Source organism: Bos mutus, chromosome 5 (genome assembly GCF_027580195.1).
Source record: "Bos mutus isolate GX-2022 chromosome 5, NWIPB_WYAK_1.1, whole genome shotgun sequence".
NCBI classification, from domain to species: Eukaryota; Metazoa; Chordata; class Mammalia; order Artiodactyla; family Bovidae; genus Bos; species Bos mutus.
In genome coordinates, this window is record NC_091621.1 from 49,220,256 (window position 1) to 49,242,570 (window position 22,315).

General features: G+C 41.8%; 1 protein-coding gene across 2 annotated transcripts; it reads right to left on the reverse strand.

Moving 5' to 3' along the window:
• Positions 1–1,421: 1,421 nt before the first annotated feature.
• NUDT4 (nudix hydrolase 4) lies at positions 1,422–15,873 on the reverse strand. 2 transcript variants are annotated; one of them, XM_005889070.3, is made up of 5 exons: positions 15,741–15,873; positions 5,456–5,566; positions 4,576–4,620; positions 2,736–2,820; positions 1,422–2,556 (listed from the first exon to the last, which is right to left on the reverse strand). In XM_005889070.3, the coding sequence occupies exons 1-5, from the start codon at positions 15,837–15,839 to the stop codon at positions 2,354–2,356; spliced, it is 543 nt and encodes a 180-aa protein (XP_005889132.2). In that variant the 5' UTR covers positions 15,840–15,873; the 3' UTR covers positions 1,422–2,353. The 2 variants fall into 2 exon arrangements, with proteins under 2 accessions (XP_005889132.2, XP_005889131.2); XM_005889069.3 differs by having other exon boundaries at positions 2,736–2,823.
• Between the last annotated feature and the right edge of the window lie 6,442 nt (positions 15,874–22,315).

Sequence of the window (22,315 nt, forward strand, 5' to 3'; positions counted from 1 at the left end):
AAAAACACCAACAACCCAGCAACAAACATGCAAGCCAGTTGCTACTTTGTGTCTACAAGTTACTTTATAAACTTTTTTAATTAGGAGGCACAGTGAACTGAAAATTTTAGCTGCCCAAATTTATCTTGCTACCCCACAGAAAGCACAGGTGACAGTCCCAACACTGTAAACTCTGGAGAGTTGAGCTAGTAGACACTATTGGTTATCTACAGTAGGGTCAGCTCTTGAGTCTGCAAAAGTCGGCTTTTTCTCTTAACAGAAATAAGTCTCCTTAGGGCCTTTCCTGTAGGAAATTTTGCTAGGCTGGGTTCCAAAAGAATAGTGAAGTGTGAAATTTAAAGTGTGACAACTGAAGTATTTTGATGCATTATACAAATTTTTCCTAGTTGCACAGACTAAAGACAGGTGCTCTGCTAAACAGCACTGAAGAAAATCCTGACCCAGTGGTACTACTTACTCCAAATGTTTCTGACCAAAGAAAATTATACAACAATATTTATAGGCTCACTTTTAAGAAATGGCTGACATTAATACTGTACATATTTTACATGTCAAATACATAGTCCAAGAGTTTATAAAATAAGTTCATGCATTATTACCTCTAATAATATCATATACAAGATACCCAGCCCCCCTCCCCCAGTACTTCTGACATTTCAGGTGGACACAAGTCTTATATACAAAAACAATCCAGTTCTCTCTGCTGCGTTAAGTATATAATTTAAAGAAACTTCAGAGATTACTGAGAAAAAACTACAAAGTGTCAATCTGTGGGATTTAAAATGTTTCCTTTAAAAAAAAAAAAACACCCAGAATACATAACCTCTGTACAAAGAAAAATATAAAAATTCTGGATGATCATGTTTGATCACATTACATAATTTAGGATGAAATGTCATTGGTTAAGTTTTTTTACTTTACTCATTCCTTTGACAGCATTCATTTGTGAACTAATATTTATATTTAGTTCAGCTGCATTTACGGCACAAGATCTCATTTTCAAAACAGTGGCACCAATTTTCCTTAAGTGTAACAGTATTCTATTTTTAGCAGCAATGATGTTTTTAAGGTTGACAATTTAGAGAACAAATGTGTAACTATGTTTACTTTCTACTTTATATTCACCAGTTATGATGTTTACAAAAAGCTAATGGCTACATATGGAATCATCTTTCACTTTACCCCACCTCATTTCTCGCTTGGTCAGCAAAGTACAGACAAGGTATTCATGTGTTTCTGTTAGGTGGGATTCTTGGATTTAAGTGAATATAAAGACAAGTGTAAGACAAATTCTTAGTCCAGATATGTTCCAGAGCCCCAGTATTTAGTTACATAATACCTACTGACCAGCTATAAAAGATGAGATGTTGCCTTAACAAAGGTCTGTAACAGCTTAACAAATTTCTCAACTGTGATCAGTCAGCATCGACTGGCCTTTACCAGCAAGTTTAACTGACGTCACTAAATTAGAAAACCGAATGTTTTTAAAATTAGTTTACACTGAGGGACGTATAGTTCTCATGTATTCTGTGCGAAGAGAGATTATGGATAAAGGGAACTGGCCATGGAGCATGTTAACTCAAATTCTAGGAGTACAGTTTTCATGATAAGATGTTATCTACTACATGCAATTTGCTTATAGTACCTGCCTAACAATCACTAGCTCTATAGAGTTCAACTTTGTCTTAAAGTGACTGTTGAGTCCCTTTACGGGAATTGGCCATATCAGGTGATGTAATACCACTTGTGAAAATTGAGACAAGTTGACAAATTCCTGAAAATAGGGTCATATAGAAAAAACAGTCCAAATCTGGGATCTATGAATTAAAATTGTGATCCTATGAAACATGTTTTTGGGTTCATGGACTGCTTTAATATCAAGAATTATTGTCATAAATTCCCCAAACAGAAGGATTTGTTGAGTATGTGAAGATGATTTTGTGTGTGTGTGTGTGCTTTGTAAATGACAAAACAATTTGAGGGGGAAAACATACCCACAAATAAGTTGATGTGCCAAAACCCACAGACTGATAGCAAATGGACAAACACGGAAAAACAAAATGCTGTGAAATGCCAACCAAAATAACACGGTGGGTGGGTGGACTGGAGTAAGGGGGGTACAGTTAAGGCATCTAAAAAAAATTCCACATGGCTTTGGCTTATTAAAATATTTTACACTATCTTTTTTTTTTAAAGAAGATTTGAAAGCATCTGAAAAACATGCAAATTGTTTGAAAATCCTGCATGGCAAATTCAGACAGTTTGCAAGCGTCATTCAGATGTTTGTCAAGGATAATAAAGAAGCCTCTGCCCACAAGACTGCACAGGGTGGAAGAGGTCTTTGCAATTCTCTCTATCTTACACTAGACGGCAGCCCAGAGGTCTGTGCAGCAGTTACAAACAAGGTGTTACTGTCTGCAAGGGAAGGGACTGTAGAGTTTCCATTGGTGGGAGAACAACCCAGCTTTAGTTTTTCCAGATACTCTGCATGTACAGGCTTATGGCACTGGAGAACTTTGATGGCATCTTCTACTTTGAACCACTCTCTCTTCCTTCCTAAAAAATACCAAATGAAATAAAAATAAATGAAGTTAACTTACAATTTTAAGATAACTCAAATTGGGAGATATATATTGATCTTCTCTAAAAAGCAGCCAAAAAATAAGATGCAAACTGAATATATATATATAGTATGAATTTAAAGAATTCAGATAGCAAAAGGAAAGGGAATTTACCTATATTAACAGAATCTTCCCAGTCTTCTAATATTTCAGTGACAGTAAGAACATAAACGTATGTTCTGTGCTTTCGGTCTTGGTTCTGCTTGAATATAAAAAGAAAAGCATTTTAATCTACAAGAGCTAGTCATGTACATGTTTCGAGTGAAGAATTCAGTGCGGCGTACATCAGCGTAGTTTACTTGCCAACACAGGCAAGTGTACTCAGTCATAGAACCCTCAGCAGCAGCGTGAATTTATGGAAGACGAAACATGAACAGACTTACTAACCTAGACCAGGGCCCCTCAACCTTGACCATTTATTTCATCACCCAGGATGCAGTTGGTTTCTTTTTTTTTTTTTAAGAGACACTGATTCAGTTAGTCTGAGAGGAGGCCTGAGTACGTAAAAGCTTCCTGGTGAACTATGCACAGCGGAAGTTGAGAACAGTACAAGGATAGTCCATTTCTAGAATGCCATGTCCTATATGCGCCAACTCAGTTTTTACTCCTATTAAAACTGCCACCTAGCCTTGTGTCTGGGTTCAAAATCAAACACAAGCTGGCCTTAAAGGAAGGGGCTCACCTTCACCTTGATTAAAGGTAACCTTGTTTGCTATAGTCTAAGACGTCAGACAACTGCCCTAATTTTTTTACCACAGATCTCCCAAGTAATTCACTCATTCAGTATCTTATGTCTTTGGGAATGAAAGAGAACAGGAATAAAATAGAGGCCTCTCTCACTTAAAACATTATGCTTAAGGATCTGTCATCTTAACTCTATGCCTGGAAAATCAATACACTTCTTTGCTATGTTCACAAATTAATCAAAATCACCATGGTGACTAGGCAGGAACATTCTAATTTTCCCTTATATTTTTCTAAAGGGAAAGGTACACTGATTACCATTTTCTGTTCAGATTCTAGGAAATTTAAATAGTATTTGTAAAGCACTTATTACTGTTGCCTTCCCATGTTACACAAACATGAGAAGTTTTCTTTACAAATCTTGTCAGCATATTCACATATGTACTATTATGTGTACCATGGTTACTCAGTTACAGAAAACTCACAATGTTTTTCAGTTTAACCAGGAGATGGTGCTATTTAACTGGGTAAAGCAAGTGGTGAATTCTGGAAAATTATGAACTTTACTCTTTACAGGTACTGTATTCTGGGAGTCATCAATTCTACCAGGTGCTGTATAATCAGAATTTTTTCTGATTTCTGAAAAAGGCTAAAAGATAAAATCTTTAAGGACTGTATATTTATAGTCCTATCAGCAGGCTTACAGGGTATCTTGAAAAAAAAAATCACAATGTGTCTGATATACCATGTATCTAGGTCTGAATCTCATATGAAAATATATTTGAGAATAGCTTGGGTCTCATGACCTGACCTCACTTCTCCCCACCTTCCATGGAATACCTGTCACTTTCAAATTTCCTCTGCACAAATTCCATTCTGCCTCCAGCAGTAACAAACTATAGCAGAGAATTCTAATTCTGTGCTTCTAGTGTCTAGTCTGTGCATCTGAGTTTTGCATCCTCACAGTGCCCTTTTAGGATAAAGTTGTTATGCATATCATCCAGTGTTACATGCTGAAGGCAAAGGGTTCATTTCCAGGCAGTATCCATGAGAGACCTAAGCCCTTAGGTGATCCTGAGAATATTGTAGTAATGGTATATGAAAGTCAAGCAGCTTCCACTTCCCTCCCTCCTACATCCTTATGATTTCCTTGCCTACTGGTAGCTTCAGAGGAATATCTACTTCAGGCTGCTGCCAGATTACCTGGCCTGTTAGGAAGGAAGAAGTCATTAATTCTATCAGCAAAATGAGGATTACTTTTGTAACTCACCTCAAATATGCCCAGGAGTCTGCCCAATTTTCCTTTTACTCCAGCCTATTAAAAAAAGACGAAATATAAAATTTTTATATAACAAAATTTATATGCAAGTTGTTTTCTCTGTGTTACCCTTCCACTGCACAGTCCTGTTCCTTTTACCTGGTGCTGTGACAGACTGCAACTTCAGTGTGCGCCACAAACCCAGAATGAAAACAGGCTGGCACGTGCTTTCTCTGAGAATGCTTCTCCCTTAAGACTCGTCTCTAGAAAACCTTTTCAATTACACACCAACACCCAGTGAGAACCTTATCACTCACTTCTCATTATGCCCTAACTGCTGTTCAAGAAGTTTTTATGGCACTTGATCTATGCTGTTTTGCTCCTGAGTAAAAGCAAGTTCCATCTCCTCCCAGCTGTGAGAAGACAAGCAGGCCAAGTGTGCGTCTGTGCATGTGTGTGCCCTCATTTTACTGAGCTTTAAAACAAAGCCAGTAAAATAAGAGCAACCGGCTTCCTATATGTATGTCTGAAAATGAATTGTAGCACATGATGAATTTTTTTCTCTGTGCATTTTTGCTCAGTTAACACTAACCTTGCTTTGGGGCAAGGCCACCACGTTATATATTGATCACTGATGAGACTAACTGTTATATAACTGTGTGTTATTCAGCTCTGAGGGATTTCCACATTGATTTTTAACTATTTTACCAGGTAGAAAAAAATAATCTGCTTACCAAAGTGCTAGCTGTAGTCACACGCTTTAAAATGTTGAATTAGACAACCAAACAGCACTGTGTGACCTGCCTGTCCTCATGCCTCTTCCTCGGTGTACTTAGCAGACTGCCTCGTTTGTGAACCTTACCCAGGATGCACGACCCTCCCTCCGTCTTACCTCTTCGTAAACCTCCCTCACAGCAGCGCCATCAGGCTCTTCCTCAGGCTCCATTCCTCCTCCTGGGACAATCCACTGGTCTGGATACCGACTGCTGCTCACCAACAGGACCTGCAAGCCCGACCATAACTGTAAACCCCATCCCCAGAAGTACTACAGACATTCACATTTATTTGTTCATGCTACAGCAGCAGAGTTGGGCAATTTCAACAGAAACCGTATGGCTCACAAAGCCTAAAATACTGTTTGGCCTTTATAGGAAACCCTGCAAATCCAGGTCAAGAACAGCATTAAGCCTGAAATGTGCACACAGTTATAAAACAAACGAAAAACCCCATATACTGTATTAATACAGAGTAGTATCCTGCCAGTTCACTTTTTAACAGTATCTGAAACAAGAAGTAAACATCCATCCTATAAGTGAAAATTTGTGCACTAGGTTAGGTTGGAATTCACCCAAGTTGAGAGGATGGGGGTGGGGAAAGACTATGATAAATAACCAAATGATGTTTATGAAAGTGCAGGCGTCTTGACCAACTTGAACAGAAATGTCTGCAAAATTACTTAGTATATTGCCTTCAAGCAAACGCAAACAGTTCTCTCCAGAAATTAATCAGCTGAGAGCAAAGCTTGATCCTCAGTGCAGATTCTGGTTTTCTGACACTGTGCCAACTGTCTGCCCAGCTTTGTCCCTACTGCCAGATAAAGGGCTGGCCCTCGGGAATTTATAGCCAGCCCAGGGTTGACCTACAAGAGTAAGCTCCAGAACCCAATCTCCCAAATGGAAACTTCCAGGCTGACACCAGTTTACAAGTCCCACCTTTCCCCCAAACCTCAAGAAAATTGGGTTGGGAGATGAGGGAATAACTTCAAGTGCATAACTCCCCTCAATCTGAAAAGTGGCAGCACGCCTTGGCTATAGACATAGCATCACCCCATAGTGGTGGATCAACTAACACTCAAGGGACCTGAGCACGGTTTCTCTCAATTCTGATCTGGACAGGACTTTACTACAACACTCCTCCAAGTATATAACAGGCAGAAAAGAGGCAAGTCCAGAGAAAGCACTGTAAATTAACAATTGACAAAGCCTTAGCTAAAGTACTAATGGGGTTTCCCAGATGGCTCACTGGTAAAGAATCCACCTGCCAATGCAGGAGACGCAGGTTCGCTCTCTGGGTCAGGAAGATACCCTGGAGGAGGAAATGGCAACCCACTCCAGTATTCTTGTTGGGAAAATCCTATGGCCAGAGGAGCCTGGTGGGCTACAGTCCATGGAGTCACAAAGAAATCAGACATGACTGAGCACCCAAAATACTAATGGCTGACACTGAGGGCACCACCAAGTCCAAATATAGAAATTCTGGTAAAGTGAAATGTAAGACAGCCTTAAATTTAAGCTTTCTTAGTTATGTCTTCCCCTGCAAAAAGAAGTAACTATCCTTGCAAGGCTGTTGAGTGTTAAGGAGTATAACATACCTCAGACCCTAGCCTACCTGAGTAGGCCAAGCACACTTGGCCTCCCTGTACTCACTGCAGTGAGTACTGCTGGCCATCACAGTTGGATCTTCTGCTTTCCCACCAACTGAGTTGGATTCATCTGTCAAGACAAGCTTGTTCCCCAGATTTTGCCAGTTGCACTTGTTTTTGTAATCACTGAACGTTAATGATAAAACGAGGGCAGGAAGTAGTTATCAAAAAGGCTCTGCAAAAATCCATTAAAGATGGGTTGTTGAAAGTTGCTATCAAATTAAGTATGGCTAAGATTACTTTAAAAAAAAAGACTGGAAGAAGGAAATTTTAAAAATCGAGAAAGTCAAAATCCTACTTTATACAAAGTGAACTGCAAATCAGATTTTGCCTTTGGATTTTATTCAAAAAGTATACTTGCCAATTGTCTATAGTATTCAAAGGCTTTGACCCTGTATCAAGACTGGCAAATGAATATGTTTTTAAGTTAAAACAAAAAATGTTTAAGGTACAAAAGTGTTATATCCTGTATCATGGAAAAAGTAAATGGTAACCACCAGTTCTGACCACAGAGCTGGAAGCTTCTTTTCCTGGTTCCTAGGCATGAGTTAGGGATAAACTGGTTTCTAGTATCTGGATAAAATTCTTACTGCCTAATTTTATGCTCTAAAAGCAACCTCCTTGATCACCTTCATAATGGAACAGGGTGGTGCAGGGAACTAGCCACCAGAAAAGTACATCTTCAATGACTAAACAGGGAGTTTCAAAACCATCAATATTCATAACATTTGAGTTCTGAAAAAAAATGAAATTCAGTGTCATGTATCTAGGTCAATGACTAATATGTTCCTATTTGACCACAACGGTCTTTAAGAGCTAAATTACATAAGGTTAATAATGTTGAAAAACCATTAGTACAGTCTGTGTCTGTTTTTGAACTAACACTTAAGCTTCCAATTTAAAACCAAATCTTTATCTACAGGATATCACTGTCATATGACTGAACTTCTCTTCCAAATGATTTAGCTGAGAAACCAAGAAATTGTGCTGCAAGAGTCCCCTGACATTCCAAAGTGATTAAATTTTATCAAGCCATTAACTCCAAATGTATCTTTCCTAAAATGATCAATTTTAAATGAGTAATACCTAAGGTATAGCATCCAAATGTTTAGATGATCAGTATCTAAACAACTAGCTTAAGAGATCTGATAATGAGCCTTTGGTGATGGTACAGATTTGGAAACTGGTATGTTATTAAGTACTTGCCTACTCATCTTGAGTACCTGGGAGTGCAGATGAGGTCAAGGCTGTGTGGTAGGGGAAGGGGGTGCGTGGGATTAAGAAAAGAAATCTGAACAGTATAAGCAGAGACAAGGACAGTTAAAACCCCTACTATAGACTGGAAGACTCTAAACCCACACCACAGAGCATTATTACTCAGTATCTCCCTCTCAATTCCTGCAAAGCCATCTTCACATTCTATAACATCCCCCGTGTGCTAGATCTACAATGCAGCTTTAGGTACAAACTAATGCTCTAAGAAAGGTCTTACTAAAAACAAAAACTTCTGGAAAAGGGTTCTCAGACTATCCACACTTTTGTCTCAAAATAATGCTTATCACAATTTTTAAATTCTATAGCTGCATTAACCTTTACAGACTTCTTTCTACTCTCAGACAACTAAAAAGCATCCATAATTTTACTGGCTTCACAATCCTAGGTTGGCTCTTAGATGTCTATGATGCAAAATCTGAGAGAAAGTGGTGAAATCTGCTGGAAGTTGTGCAAGACAAAAGGTGTGCAGCTGCTATGAGGTAAGTCTATTGATATCTGCCACTAAATATATATATATGCGAATGAATATATTTATGTATTAGGTTGGGAAAAAAGTTCATTCAGATTTTTCCATAAGATGGTACGTAAAAATCCAAACAAAATACTTTTGGCCAGTATTTGTTGTTGTTCAGTTGCTAAATCATGACTGACTCTTTGCAACCCCAGGGACTGCAGAACACGAGGCTCCTCCGTCCTCCACTATCTCCCAGTTTGCTCAAAGTCAGGTCCATTGAGTCAATGATACTATCTAACCATCTCATCCTCTGTTGCCCCCTTCTCCTCCTGCCTTCAATCTTTCCCAGCATCAGGGTCTTTTCCAATGAGTCAGCTCTTCACATTAGGTGGACAAAGTATTGGAGCTTCAGCATCAGTTTTTCCAATGAATATTCAGGGTTGATTTCCTTTAGGATTGACTGGTTTGATCTCCCTGCAGTCTAAGAGACTCTCCAGTATGTTCTCCAGACCCACAGTTCGAAAGCATCAATTCTTCGGTACTCAGCCTTCTTTATGGTCCAAATTTCACATTTGTACATGACTACTGGAAAAAGCATAGCTTTAACTATATGGACCTTTGTCGGCAAAATGATGCCTCTGCTTTTTAATATGCTGTCTAGGTTTGTCATAGCTTTCCTTCCAACCCCAATAGTACTGTTATTTATGAAAGAAATGACCAAAGCTTTAAAATAAATGGTACTACTGTAGTAACAAAAGATAGGTTACAAAAACTCTTTCAATAAGAGGATACACTAACAGCTGACAGGTCCATACATGGTCATTCATAGGTTTTAAATTCTCTTTCAACTACTTTTCTAGACCTATTAGATTTTGTGCGTCCGACAAGATGACAAAGACGAAAGTAGACACTTAACTTTCCAGATAAGCCAGAGCTGAGACCAAAGGAAAGATTTATAAAAAGGAGGCTAGTCAACCCACCAAGTTGCAGAATTAGACTTGAATCACATTCAAACCCCAACGCCAATGGCATTAGAGTGGTAAAAAGTGAAGACACTTCTTCCCCAATTCGACCTGGCCACCTTCATATCAGGATTCCTCCTACTACACTATCAGAGCTTATCCCTCTTTTCATGTATTGGTCAATTATCAGAATAAAACACTATTCACTTGGCATTGTTGAGAAGTTGTTTTTCATATGTGTTTTTCTTAGATACCCAATGTTTCAAGATTTGGAATAGAGGTATTTCTCACTTTTAGTAGCAACAGTATAGTGATAGTCAACTTGGAACCAGTCCTGAATCTTGCTGGACAAAGGTCTGTTTGTGATTTGGAATAATATTCCAATAATATTCTATAATATTACTCTATATCACCCAAGTCCTCCTCACTGAGGGATGTGTAAAAGCGTGTAAACTAGGATATGCTGTTCGATGTCTACATAATACAGCCATGCCCTCAGAGGCGGGAGGTACATGGGACTGTTGGTTCCCTACACCAAGGGGCCCCAAATTGCCCTTCGTGGTTCAGCTTTTACCCTTACAGTAGCTCTTGGTCACAGCCTGCCTCCAGGAACAAGAGAAAGTGAAAGCTGCTCAGTCCTGTCCAACTCTTTGCAATCCATGGACTCTAGCATACCAGGCTTCTCTGTCCATGGAATTCTCCAGACTAGAATACTAGAGTGGCAGCTGTTCCCTTTTCCAGGGGATCTTCCCAAAGCAGGGATGGAACTCAAGTCTCCCACATTGAAGGCGGATTCTTTACCATCTGAGCCACCAGGGAAGTGAACAAGTAGTCACTATAAATTACTACATCTTTCTCAGAAAAAACAAAGTTATTCAGAGAACCCCTTAAGTGATCCCTAAATATAAGAATAAAGAATTTTATTTTGCAAATTGTATCTATAGATTTAGAAGCTGTTTTGGGGTTGTTGGTCTTTCTCTCCCACATTATCACAAACAAGAACAACATGAATGGTTAAAACTCTCTCTATTGTACTTAACAGTTTCATAGGCATTTGGCCAAAATTAGGGCAGCAGTATATTAGAAACACCCACTACGCACACATACATTTTAAAAGGTAGTAAGTTACAATAATAGTTAATATATCCACTAGCCACTACCAAGTTCTATTACTCAGCAAACTAGTACTACTTTTTGGGTTACAGAGGCAGAGTGCTATCAGATCAGAAATAAAGACACATTCTGTGAAAACATATTTAACCCAGATTATATGGATTGGTAGATCATGGTAAGCTGAGTTGACCATGACTTTTTTCTCCCAGCATGTTAATGTTCTGAAGTGATGGGATAAACTTGCACAAAACTGGAGAAAGTCTTGGTGATATACCAAAATCCGTAAGAATAAAAACGGATGCAAATCGTACATGAGGGCCTTCCCTTGAAGAAGTGGCTGATTGGGTAGGCTAAGCAGCCCTTCTCTAGGTTTAGGAAAGCTGCAGGCACAGATGAAGGAGGCTGGTGACATCTCCCTGCAGTTAGAAAAGGCCACCTTTGGATAGTTAATTCTGATGAAAGTGGTTTCTATTTGAAGTAAGAACCTTTAGGGACTCAACGCTCTTCATACATGTCTGAAAAGGCTTACTGATTCTAGGGGTTAAAGTACTAGTAGAGAGAAACCGTAATATTTCTTAGTAGTAGTGTTAGTTGCTCAGTCATATCCAACTCTTTGCAACCCCGTGGACTACAGCCTGTCAGGCTCCTCTGTCCATGGGATTCTCCAAGGAAGAATACTCGAGTCATTTACCACTCTCTTCTCCAGGGGATCTTCCTGACTCGAGGATGGAACCTGGGTCTCCTGTATTGCAGACAGATTCTTTACCATCTGAGCTACAGGGAAGGCTTAGTTTTTGTTTATTAGAGCTCTGGTTTAGAGTTCCACAGGTTTCAAGACCACTGGCTCAGCGAGCTCACAAGCCAATTACAACAAAAAGTCCAAATGCAAGTTCTTAAGACTGTATGTTTCTCACTTGCAACTGTGCCTGGATTCCACCCAGGATCAAGTCATTTCTGTTTCTCTCTTTAGAATGCTATCCTATTTTGCTGCCAGATCATCCCCAAACTTGAATACATCTAAAACTGAAATACAGCAAGCAACTCCTTAATCTTACACTGAAGGTGCTCTTCGTTTTTCAGCCACTATTTTTTCTCTGCTCTCCTAAGCTACAGTTCAATTAGACCACAGCCCCAAGTCTTGCTCTGTTTATGATGTTTGGTCCTTCCTTACCCACTCACTGAAATCCAACTCCGAATGACTCATACTGGATCTTAACTCTGGAGCACCTCATGGTACTTTTGCCTGCATGCTAAGTTGCTCAGTCATGTCTGACTCTTTGCGACCCTGTGGACTGTAGTGCTCTTGGCTCTTCTGTTCATGGGATTCTCCAGGCAGGAATACTAGAGTACTAGTAATACAAGAATACTAGAATACTAATTTTGCCCTTTCCTACTCCAGTGGATATTCCTGACCCAGGGATCTAATCCATGTCTCTTTTGTCTCCTGCACTGGCAGGTGGGTTCTTTACCGCTAGGACCAGATGGGAAGCCCGACAGTACTTCACCAGCACTTTATTACATTTTATGGGCCTCCCTGATGGGTCAGAGGGTAACGAGTCTGTGTGCAATGCAGGAGACCCGGGTTCGATCCCTGGGTCTGGAAGATCCCCTGGAAAAGGGAATAGCAGCATCCCACTCCAGTACTCTTGCCTGGAGAATTTTTTGTGGAGCCTGGAGGGCTACAGTCCATGGGGGGTTGCAAAGTGTCGGATACGACCTTTTTTTCTTTTTATATCAGTCATCTGTCTAACCTCCTGCTATACGGAGCATGTTCCTTAGGAGCCGACACTTTTCATCTTGCAGCCTGGTTCCAACCATCATATATGCAAATACATTCAATGGAATCCATTTCAGGTTCCCTTTTGTGAATGTACTGCCCACTTTCACTGCAAAGGCAGAGATCCCAGCTCCTCTATGGAATACTTATTTGTTGTCTTGACTGGAAGCCGAGCTGTCAAAAGTTAGGGTGGTTCCCCATAGAAATAACTAGTTGGAGAGGATCAAATGAACAAGAGATTTAGAAATAAAGGGCCTGGGCTCAAAATGATCTGCCAGCTTCTGTGACCTTGAGACAAGTTACTTCCATTGCCTAATTTCTTCCTTTACAGATGCTAATGTTTATTATCTAACTCAGGGAAGAAAGAGATGCAATGGGAAAATACATAAAACCACACCCCAAAGAATAAAAACTGCTGTGAGAACACCCTTCCGTCCTACAAAAACCTATTCTAAAGTCTACTTAGAACCCCTTAAGTAGAGAGCCAGACTGGAACACTGCACAGCTTGAGGGTCAAAAAGCAACTACTATTTTATTTCACTTTACACTCTATAAACACAACTACAGAAACGAAGATCCTGAAGATCTAAACCAGACGTTAAAGTTGGCTGTGAATTATTTAAAGAATTCCAGAGCCTTCCCTCAGAGCATATTCTCTAACAAACTGATTGACTTGGTTTCGCAACCTCCAGGTTATCAGATTTACAAAGTTTTACGTAATAAGCTTATCTAATAAATTCTTCAAATCTTGCTCTTTATTTTATAATGGCACTGGTCTCTTGATTCCACTAGAGGCTAGGAATCTAGCATTTATTACAGTAGCTGCTAATGCTAAGTCATTTCAGTCGTGTCCGACTCTGTGCGACCCCATAGACGGCAGGCCACCAGGCTCCCCCGTCCCTGGGATTCTCCAGGCAAGAACACTGGAGTGGGTTGCCATCTCCTTCTCCAATGCATGAAAGTGAAAAGTGAAAGTGAAGTCGCTCAGTCGTTTCTGACCCTCAGCGACCCCATGGACTGCAGCCTTCCAGGCTCCTCCATCCATGGGATTTTCCAGGCAAGAGTACTGGAGTGGAGTGCCATTGCCTTCTCCGTTATTACTGTAGAAACAATTTCAAAGCAGAAAACCAACTCATTTATCTGCTACGATCAACATCTGATGCTCTCCTCAGACTCTTGCTTTACCATTATTCACACAATACAGACCGTTTCAATTTCCTTCCATTTCCCATATTTTCCCCTGGGAACCTTCGTTTTTTACAAAGCCTGAATTCCACGTTCACATTATGGCAAGACTTCAAAGTCACTACTTTGAAAAGTCTTCCAAACTCAGCCTTGGACGATCTCACTCATTCAGCAAATCTTGTGCACCCAACTGCTCTGGGCCTAGCCTTGTGCCCAGAGCCCAGCATCAGCAGGGACCAGATGCTGAATTCCGACTCTACCATTTCCTAATTACCTCATTTGGGCAAAGTACTTCTGCTCTGCAACTGTCTCCTCACCTATACGCCTGCAGTAAGAGGAGTAAATGTAACAAACTTAAAAGTCTTCAGGCAGTGCCGAGCACCTAGTAAGCACTCAACTAAGAAAATAATTACACAATAGTGAGTCAATCAGATAAGATTCTTGACCTATCTTGATAACTTCTGGTAAGTGTATTATTTTATATTTAAAGTTTGCTTTGTGCTAACGTGGTCCTTCCCTCAAGGACCTTCTAATCTTTTTAACAGAATGCACTTAAAAAGCCCTTTGACTTTGTAAATGCTAAAAGCCATTCTCTACTTTCTGGCTCTCCTAAACAGGCCCAGCCCCAAAACATCAACTTCTCTAGAAAACTCCTTTGGAATTTAAGTTTAAATTCCAATAGAGACCCCCAACTGAGCAAGGGATCAGCACTAAAAGGCTAGGTTTCTTTTCAAAAAATAAAGAGTTTGAAGAGCACCATTCTGAGGTACTTTGATTTTTGTTAGCATGACAATATAAGCCGCTGAGAGTACACTATGTCATACTCATCCTAACTACAAGGACTAGCAATAAGGAAGCCATTAAATTCCCACCTCCAGCTTTAGCTTAATATTTTATTGGACATAATTGGATATGGAAGCAGAATTCAATGCTTTTCCTGTCTAACCATTTAGAAGTGGCAATGCTACAAGATTTTCATCAGCTACCAATCGACTACTACTATTGCTCCACGCAAAATAAAACTAGTGAACCATTTTTAAATTAAATAAGCGAAACAGAAGTAAGTATAAATTGTTCTCCAGAAAAACCTCAACGGCCTTACTATCAACCCAATGCTGATGAGTGAATTAAAAGAAGACTGCTGCTTCCTCTTAGAACAAGAAAGACTGCTTCTCGCCAGATGTCAAGAAAAACATAGCAAAGAAGCTCTGATAATATGCAGAGGTAGAGACTACCGTCGGAAAATGGCAACTTTGCCCACCTCTAGTCCCCCTTCTCCCTTCTGGTGATTCCACGTTTTTCACTACCCATCATTCTATAGTCAAAAAACTTTAAAAGAGGAGGGTTTTTTTTTTTTTAATCCAGTATAAATACGCCAAGTGCTTGTAAACTAAAGGATCCACCAAAAAGTGGAACTGACAGAACCAGACCGAATGGGTTTTTATTTTAAAGCACGGGGACTGTCTGGATATTCCATAACATGCCTACATTCATCTGAAGCCACAAACTGCTATTTCAGGGGAGAGGAAAATATAATAAGAGGCAGAAGGGCTGGGGCTGCAGCATTCACGCCATTTCTACTCTCTGTTAGCACTCAAGGTTTTATTTGGTTTCACGCTCCATTTGCAGGTTAAAGTGGTGACTCCCGCTAGGCGGGACCAAGATGGCCCGGGACCCTCCAGGGGGCCAGGAGGCGTCTCAGCCTCCCGTCCTAACCACGACCCAACGGGAGAGCGCAGGGCTGGGCGAGCCCCTTTGTTTCCACAATCAACCCAGAGAAAGGAAGGAAGGAGAGAGGGAGGGCGGGAGGAAAGGAGGGAGGGGGCTAATCCCTTCCAGCCCGGAGGCTAGACAGAGGGTCTGCTGGGAAGGGGATGGAGACAGGGAAGGGCAAGGGCAGAGACCTCCCATCCCGGCCAGCCCGGACTCCCACACCAACCCCGCCCCGGCGCCCTAGCGGAGGGGACCAAGCGCGCCGGCCGCCCTCACCTCGTCCTCCTGCTCGCTCCGGAAGCACAGGCACGCCGCCCGCTTCTTGAAGCCCTCGCGGTCATACGTCCGCGTCTGGTTGGGCTTGAACTTCATCATAGAGGCGGGTTCTTGCTGCCGCTGCTGCCCCGGCCGCCGCCACCCCGCCGGGCAGTGGGGTCGAGGGCGAATCGGGGCGCAGGGAAGCGAGGAGGCGGCGCGGGGAAGGGCAGCGAGGCCGGGTCAGTCCCGGAGCAGACGACCGCTCCGACGCGGGGCAGAGCGCGAGCGTCGGTCACTGGAGCCCGGGTGCCGGGGTGGAAGCGCCGCCTCTGCTCGGGCGTCCGCCGCTCTCCATGGAGCTCGCCTCCGCTCCCTCCTGCTGCCGCCTTCGCTGCCGGAGAAGGCGAGGCTACAGGCTCGCGCCACGAGGAGACAGTTGCAGAAACCGGCGCCGACTGGGCAGCAGCGCCGCGGCAACTTCGCACCGCCCCCTTCGCCATATTTAAGGGGCCACGCACGCCCCGCCCCCCTCGGCGCACCGCCCTGCGCGCCTGCGCGCCCGGAACCGTTGCAGCGGGGGCGGGGCAGCGGGGGCGGGGCCTCAGCCTTCAGGCGGCTGGATTTCGGCGGGGCGGTCGGGCTGGTGCTCCGCCCCAGCGCGGGAGAACCGGGCTGCTAGGTAGGTGCCAGCGAATGGAAAGAAGCAAAGACGTCTCCCCCCGTGTTTATAAGTCCCGTAATATTACCTGCGAGGACCTTAAATAGCCTCTGCACGAGCAGGGCCTAGCCACATTCCTCCTCGGCAAAATCTCTCCTGGTCAGAAAACGCCTGGAGGCCCCGTTGCGCTGGCAGCCTCTGTAGTGACTGCGTAGACGTCCAGAGAGCGCCCGTCAAGTGCGGGGCGGACGAGGGAGGCCTGGAAAGGTGAAGAAGACGTTGATGAAGACGTTTTATTGTTTTTGTTTTCCAGGGGAAGGGAGAAAGCACATTTCCTTTTTATTTTTTAATCTTTGGTTGGGGGTAGGCGTCGCTTGTATTCTTTAAAGAGTCAACTCAAGCTTAGACGTTTGTTAGAAGCCCTGGATAAAGGCTCCCATTTTATCCTGCCCTCCAGAATGCACTCATCAATGCTGGCTACTGCTAATATCTTCTGAGTGTATCTCTTGCTAAGTAACAGACATGGCCAGGTGTTGGGGCCGCCATCACCAAATAGAATGGAATGTCTCCTATCTAGGGGCGCTCAGTCTCTCCGGGACTTGGGACAAACGATTTTTGTGTTTTCACACAAGCGCCAGGATAGGAGCCAGGAGACCTACCTTAATGTTAAGGAGGTTGGTAAGGACGCTCAGGGGAGACCCTCACCCAGCTCCATCCTGTCACCTCCACAGGGCCCGGGCCGCCTAGGTCCAGCCCCATCTGACAGTTCAGTTTTCATTCCTGGAGGGCCTCCTGAGTGCCAGACCCTGGCATCTCAAACCAGCCCCTGCCCTGCCCGGAGCGTAGGCACCTGAGAGCAGACAAATATTAAGCAATCACCCAAGAAAGTGTAAAATGACAAATGTGACAAGGTCTCAGGTGATAGAGGGTTTTATGGGGAGATTTGACCAGATCTGCAAGTCAGAAAAAGCAGCAGGCCAAGAGCTGAGGCTGAAGGAGGAGGAGGAGCTAAGTAGACCGGGAGCATTTTTAAGGCGGAGGGAACTGGGACTTACGGGAAGAACAGAGAGGGGGGTAGTGAGGAGAGTCCTCAGAAATGAAAGAAAAAGACTAGTGTGCCTGCAGACGGGTTCGGGGAGGTGGGTTCCCCTTCTGGCCCAGGGAACTGAGGATTGACCATTCAGAGGAGGGGGAGGGCTTTGGAGAGCTCAGAGTGGGCATTAGTCTTGTTTTTCTAGGCCTTGACCTCTTTTAGTTTAAGAACTACTGCGTGTAACTCATCTTCTTGCCCTCAACCTAGCAGGTGCAAGATTGTACAATGACTTAATGTTGAATAAGGAGAAATTAGGTTTTACCAAGGCACAATTGGAAACCTTATCAAGGCTATGCAGAGACATTTTCTAGGCCTTAACTTTCTTATTGAAGCCACTTGAAGTTTATTTCCAGATTTACAAACAGGGACAGAGCACAGCTAGGTAGGGACCCCAGTTCAGCTAACATGCAAATATTATTTTTAAATCATTGGTTCAAATTGATACAGTGATTAATCTCACTGTAGTCTTTTTAAGTGACAAGGAAGACTAAGTTTCTCTCTGCTTAAAACTCTTCAAAGGTCTGGCTTCTAGCTGGCATTCAATAAATGCTGGTTGGGTGAATGTTGGTTCCCTCAAGTCCTTCCTATGTAGTAATTATGTGAGGTGAAACACCAATCAGGATTAACTGGGGAGGAGAGAGGAAGATGCACGGAACCAGCTCACCAAAGGCAAGAAAGGCAGCAGCACAAAACTAGTGAGTGTGAGCACAGGGTTACATGCTTCTGGCTCCAGACTGTAGGACTTGGTTGAAAACATCTAGAGTTCAAGTCTCACACGTGCCTAACTACCATAGGTAGCTTTTCCTCACCTCTCAAATGTAGTATTTATACTATCTTGTACAGAGCTTAACTAAGCTACAAGCATGGATCTAAAAGTCCTTTAAAACTGGAAAGCATTTAAAGAAACGAGATTAAGGTATTAATAAGGAAATTTTCATTGAAGATCTCTTTCTCCCCCCTTTCATCAGGGATTTGAGGAGTAATGGAGAGGGCCTTGGGAAGGGCTCTGGGTTTTTGCATTATGAGGGAGGGAACTTTATTTAAGAGGAATTCTGCAACAAATCATTGAAAATGAATGCTTTGATACTGTGAATAGCAACTGCCACCCCTTTTTGTTAACTGATTAACTTAATACATTATTGCAATTATTTGAGAGAAACCTAACAGAAAAGGAAACTTGTGTGACATATGTTAGGTCTTCATTTCCCTGTGTCGGTTCCTCACACCCCAGCTCAAAGCTCCCTCCTTAGTGTTGTCTAATGTGTATTATCCACCTGAAAGGCACTGTTCAAAGCTTAGATCATATCTAGCCAGATCATAGTTGAGATAGATGCAAGCTTGTTTTTCCTCCTCAGGGCCAGTTAGGACTGGACTACTCTGGCTGGTTCCCTTTGGGATCAGAGTCCAATTTCAAGTTAATCGCTGTTTAGTTCACTTACCACAGTATTGTCTTACATAGAACTTATTACACACAGAGCCTCTTCTTGTACTATTTTCAAATGTTTGGAACCCCAGAGAGGGAAACAGTTTAACACTGCCTGTATAGAATACTTCTTTGACCTGGGTTCTTTTAACAATGTCTGTGCAGGGAGCTTGCTGCCTTCTGTGGTAACTGACTCACAATGTTACCATGAAGTAAACACCTTCTGTGATAAAACCAGTCATGACAAAAGATCCTTTCCTGAGTCTTTCTCATCATAATAACAGCCAGTCTTTACTGAGTGTTAGCCAGTGCTGGGTGCTTCTCATGATCTCATATAAGTGACACCAGCAGCAGCTCTTCTATGAAGCAATTCCTATTTATTGTCCCCATTTTACAGGCAAAGAAACAGAGGGCAGTGTTCTGTCTTTGTAGTCCAGGTTCTTAACCCCTGCACTGTATTACTGTGTGCTTATCTTGCTTCTATTACATGATAATTATTTCGTGTGTGTTGTGTTCAACACTGGAGTTTCTTTCTGTTTTAAAATGAAAAGGGAGCTTTGTTTAAGGTGGAATCTGGAAGAGATAGTCTTAACAATGAAAGTGGAACTCTTGGATTAATTTCCTGTCACCTAAAGTGACTTTTTTTTTTCTTTTACCAAAGACAGACTACAATGGAGTGAGAAAAGTTTGAAAATGGAAAAGCCTTAATAGGTTCGAGCTTTAGGGTTAAAAATCCTAGGCAGCCCACTCCACTATTCTTGCCTGGAGAATCCCAGGGATGGGGGAGCCTGGTGGGCTGCCGTCTATGGGGTCGCACAGAGTCGGACACGACTGAAGCAACTTAGCAGCAGCAGCAGGGTTCATCAATCCAACCCCCATTTGCAGAACTTTAAAAGTAGACTGTTTTGACCATTTAGAATCTTCTCTTTCACTGAAATAAAGGAATGGTTTCCAGATTTGCAATTCATTTTCTATTTCCTCAATTCCTGCTTACTGTGGAGCACTTTGTTTCATGAGCATCATGTTTGTAATGCAGTTCTCTGTGGCTAATAAAAAAGTTTACTGGGAAGCACACTTCCTCCTTTCCGTCTTTATCACTCAGAGAAAGGTGTACACCGAGTGCTTATCTCCTCGGCAAAGGCAATGACTTGACATTTTCACCTACTCCTCCAGGACAGCATTTTGAACTTCTGCTTCATTTGAGGAGGGTTGTTTTTGCTACCCAACAATTTTACATTTTTGTTTGGGAATAAAGGCAAAAAAAGGATGTCTGCTCATAAGAGAATCCATGTTAATCAGTTGCAATATACAGACCTTATTTTGCTCTAGAGTCAAACAACAAAAGACGTTTAGAAGACAATTAGGAAGTGTGAACGCTGAATATGTTATGATATTAAATAATTACTGTTACTTTGGGGGCCGTGATCATGTTTAAAAAGGGGAGTCTTTACCTCTTTGATCAAAAGTGAGAGCAGGACTAACACAGCACAGAACACATCACAGAGGAATGGAGACAGCAACAGTGCATGAATGACAGCAATGACAGCGAGCATCCGCCGAGTGCTTCCTGGCGAGTCTGCTCTACACACCTTCCAGGTGCTCATTTACAGACGAGAATATTTAAGTACAGATGAACTAAGTAATTTATCTGGTTCACAAAACTGGAAGATGGCAGTGGACACAAGAGTTGAACTCAGGATCTCAGAACTGTAATTATCATCACAGTGACAAACATTGATGCAGAGCTGATAAACAGAAGACACAATAGCAGTCTCTTATGGATGCCTAACCTTCTGCTAGAGACCATGCTTTGTTTAGATAAAGATAACTGGGAGGTGACTTTGCACTCAGAGCTCAAAAGTGTGCAGCCTGGGACAAGTCCTAGGCCACCTGGAAGTTTTGTATATGCCTGAAGGTTGAACTAAGTCTTTGAATGCACAACAGGTTCTTATATAAAAGTGTAGGAGAATTTGAAGGAAGGAGGTTGTGAAACTCTAACAAATATAAATAAAAAAGACTGAAAATTAGTACATTAAAATATTGACAGTTGGGTGTCTTTATTGCTGGGATCGTGAGGGATTTTAAAAATTCTTATTTATGCTTTTCCTCACTTTCCAACATTTCTACAACATACATATATCACGTTGGTGACTTTTTTAGGAGGAAAATCTTGGAAGTCATAAAGACAAGAACTAGCTTTTATCAAACTCCAGCAAAGGTTAATTGTATCTGTTTATAGTGACTAAAACAGAGGAGGTCTTTGACCTTTTCTGGCTGTTTAAAAACTTGTAGGTCAGATCCATATAAGTTCATTAATTTGGTTCTGCATAGCTGAGTTTATCTCTTTCTCCCTTATATCTGTAAGTCGAAAGGAAGTTATTCATTGATAGATATAAAAACCAATCCTAGATTATACAGATGTGCATTGTTTTTGTAGGGTTTGGTTTTTTTCTTTCACACTGTAGGTTACTACCAGTAGATGTTCCGTATAAGGAGCCTCTAAAGGATCATGAACCTCTTGGAATTGTATGCAAATCTCTGTGTGTTTGTGAACATATATATCTTTTTTAGAGGAGATGAGTTCACAGTTTTCATATATTTTCAGGAAACCCCTCAAAAAGATTAAGGACCACTACCTGAAGCAGACCCACCTATAAGTCCCAGACAAGGACAAAAGGAGTCTGAGTTTTTTATTAGGAAGCTAGAGTCAAAGTTGGAATCAGGTGACACTGTCAGTCCAGATGTGGGGTTCAATAATAAGATATTACAGTCATGAGTTGCTCATAAGCTTGTAAATAAAAATTCAGATTGTAGGGACAGAAATTGTCTAGAACCAGATAGAACACAGCAAAGGCAGTTTTAGTAAATACCTGTCACATGAAAAGGAATTGATTTAGATTTGGGTAAGACAAGAATTTTTCCAGTAATACTTATAGGTCAATATGAGTTAATGTGGCTGAGCTCCCAGATAACTATGTGATTATTCCAACTCTCCTTCCTAAGAGGTCTCTCCACATGCTGTGAACAACTTACAAGAGATTCAAGGATGATGGACTCCCTGCTTTCAGTTACTGCCTTACCACCTTCATTAAATTTACAAATATGTCTGAGGCTTTAAAACCTTTAGGGAGTGACCATAGAAAAGTCATCATCACCATCATCATCATACTTGAAACCATATCTTACAAATGCAGATTACTATAGGGTCAAGATGTTCCACAAAATAATAATGATAGCATTTGGTTTGGGTTTTGTAGCTCAGAGAATGAGAATAACTTATTTCAAAGATTGGATGGTTAGTTGGACTGGTTGATGGAACACTGGCTGAGTTTATTTCTTTAAATTCAATACTTTTGTGGAGGATACAAAAAAAATAGAAGACCGAGTTCTTAACCTGAAGACACTTGCAGTCTTTTCAG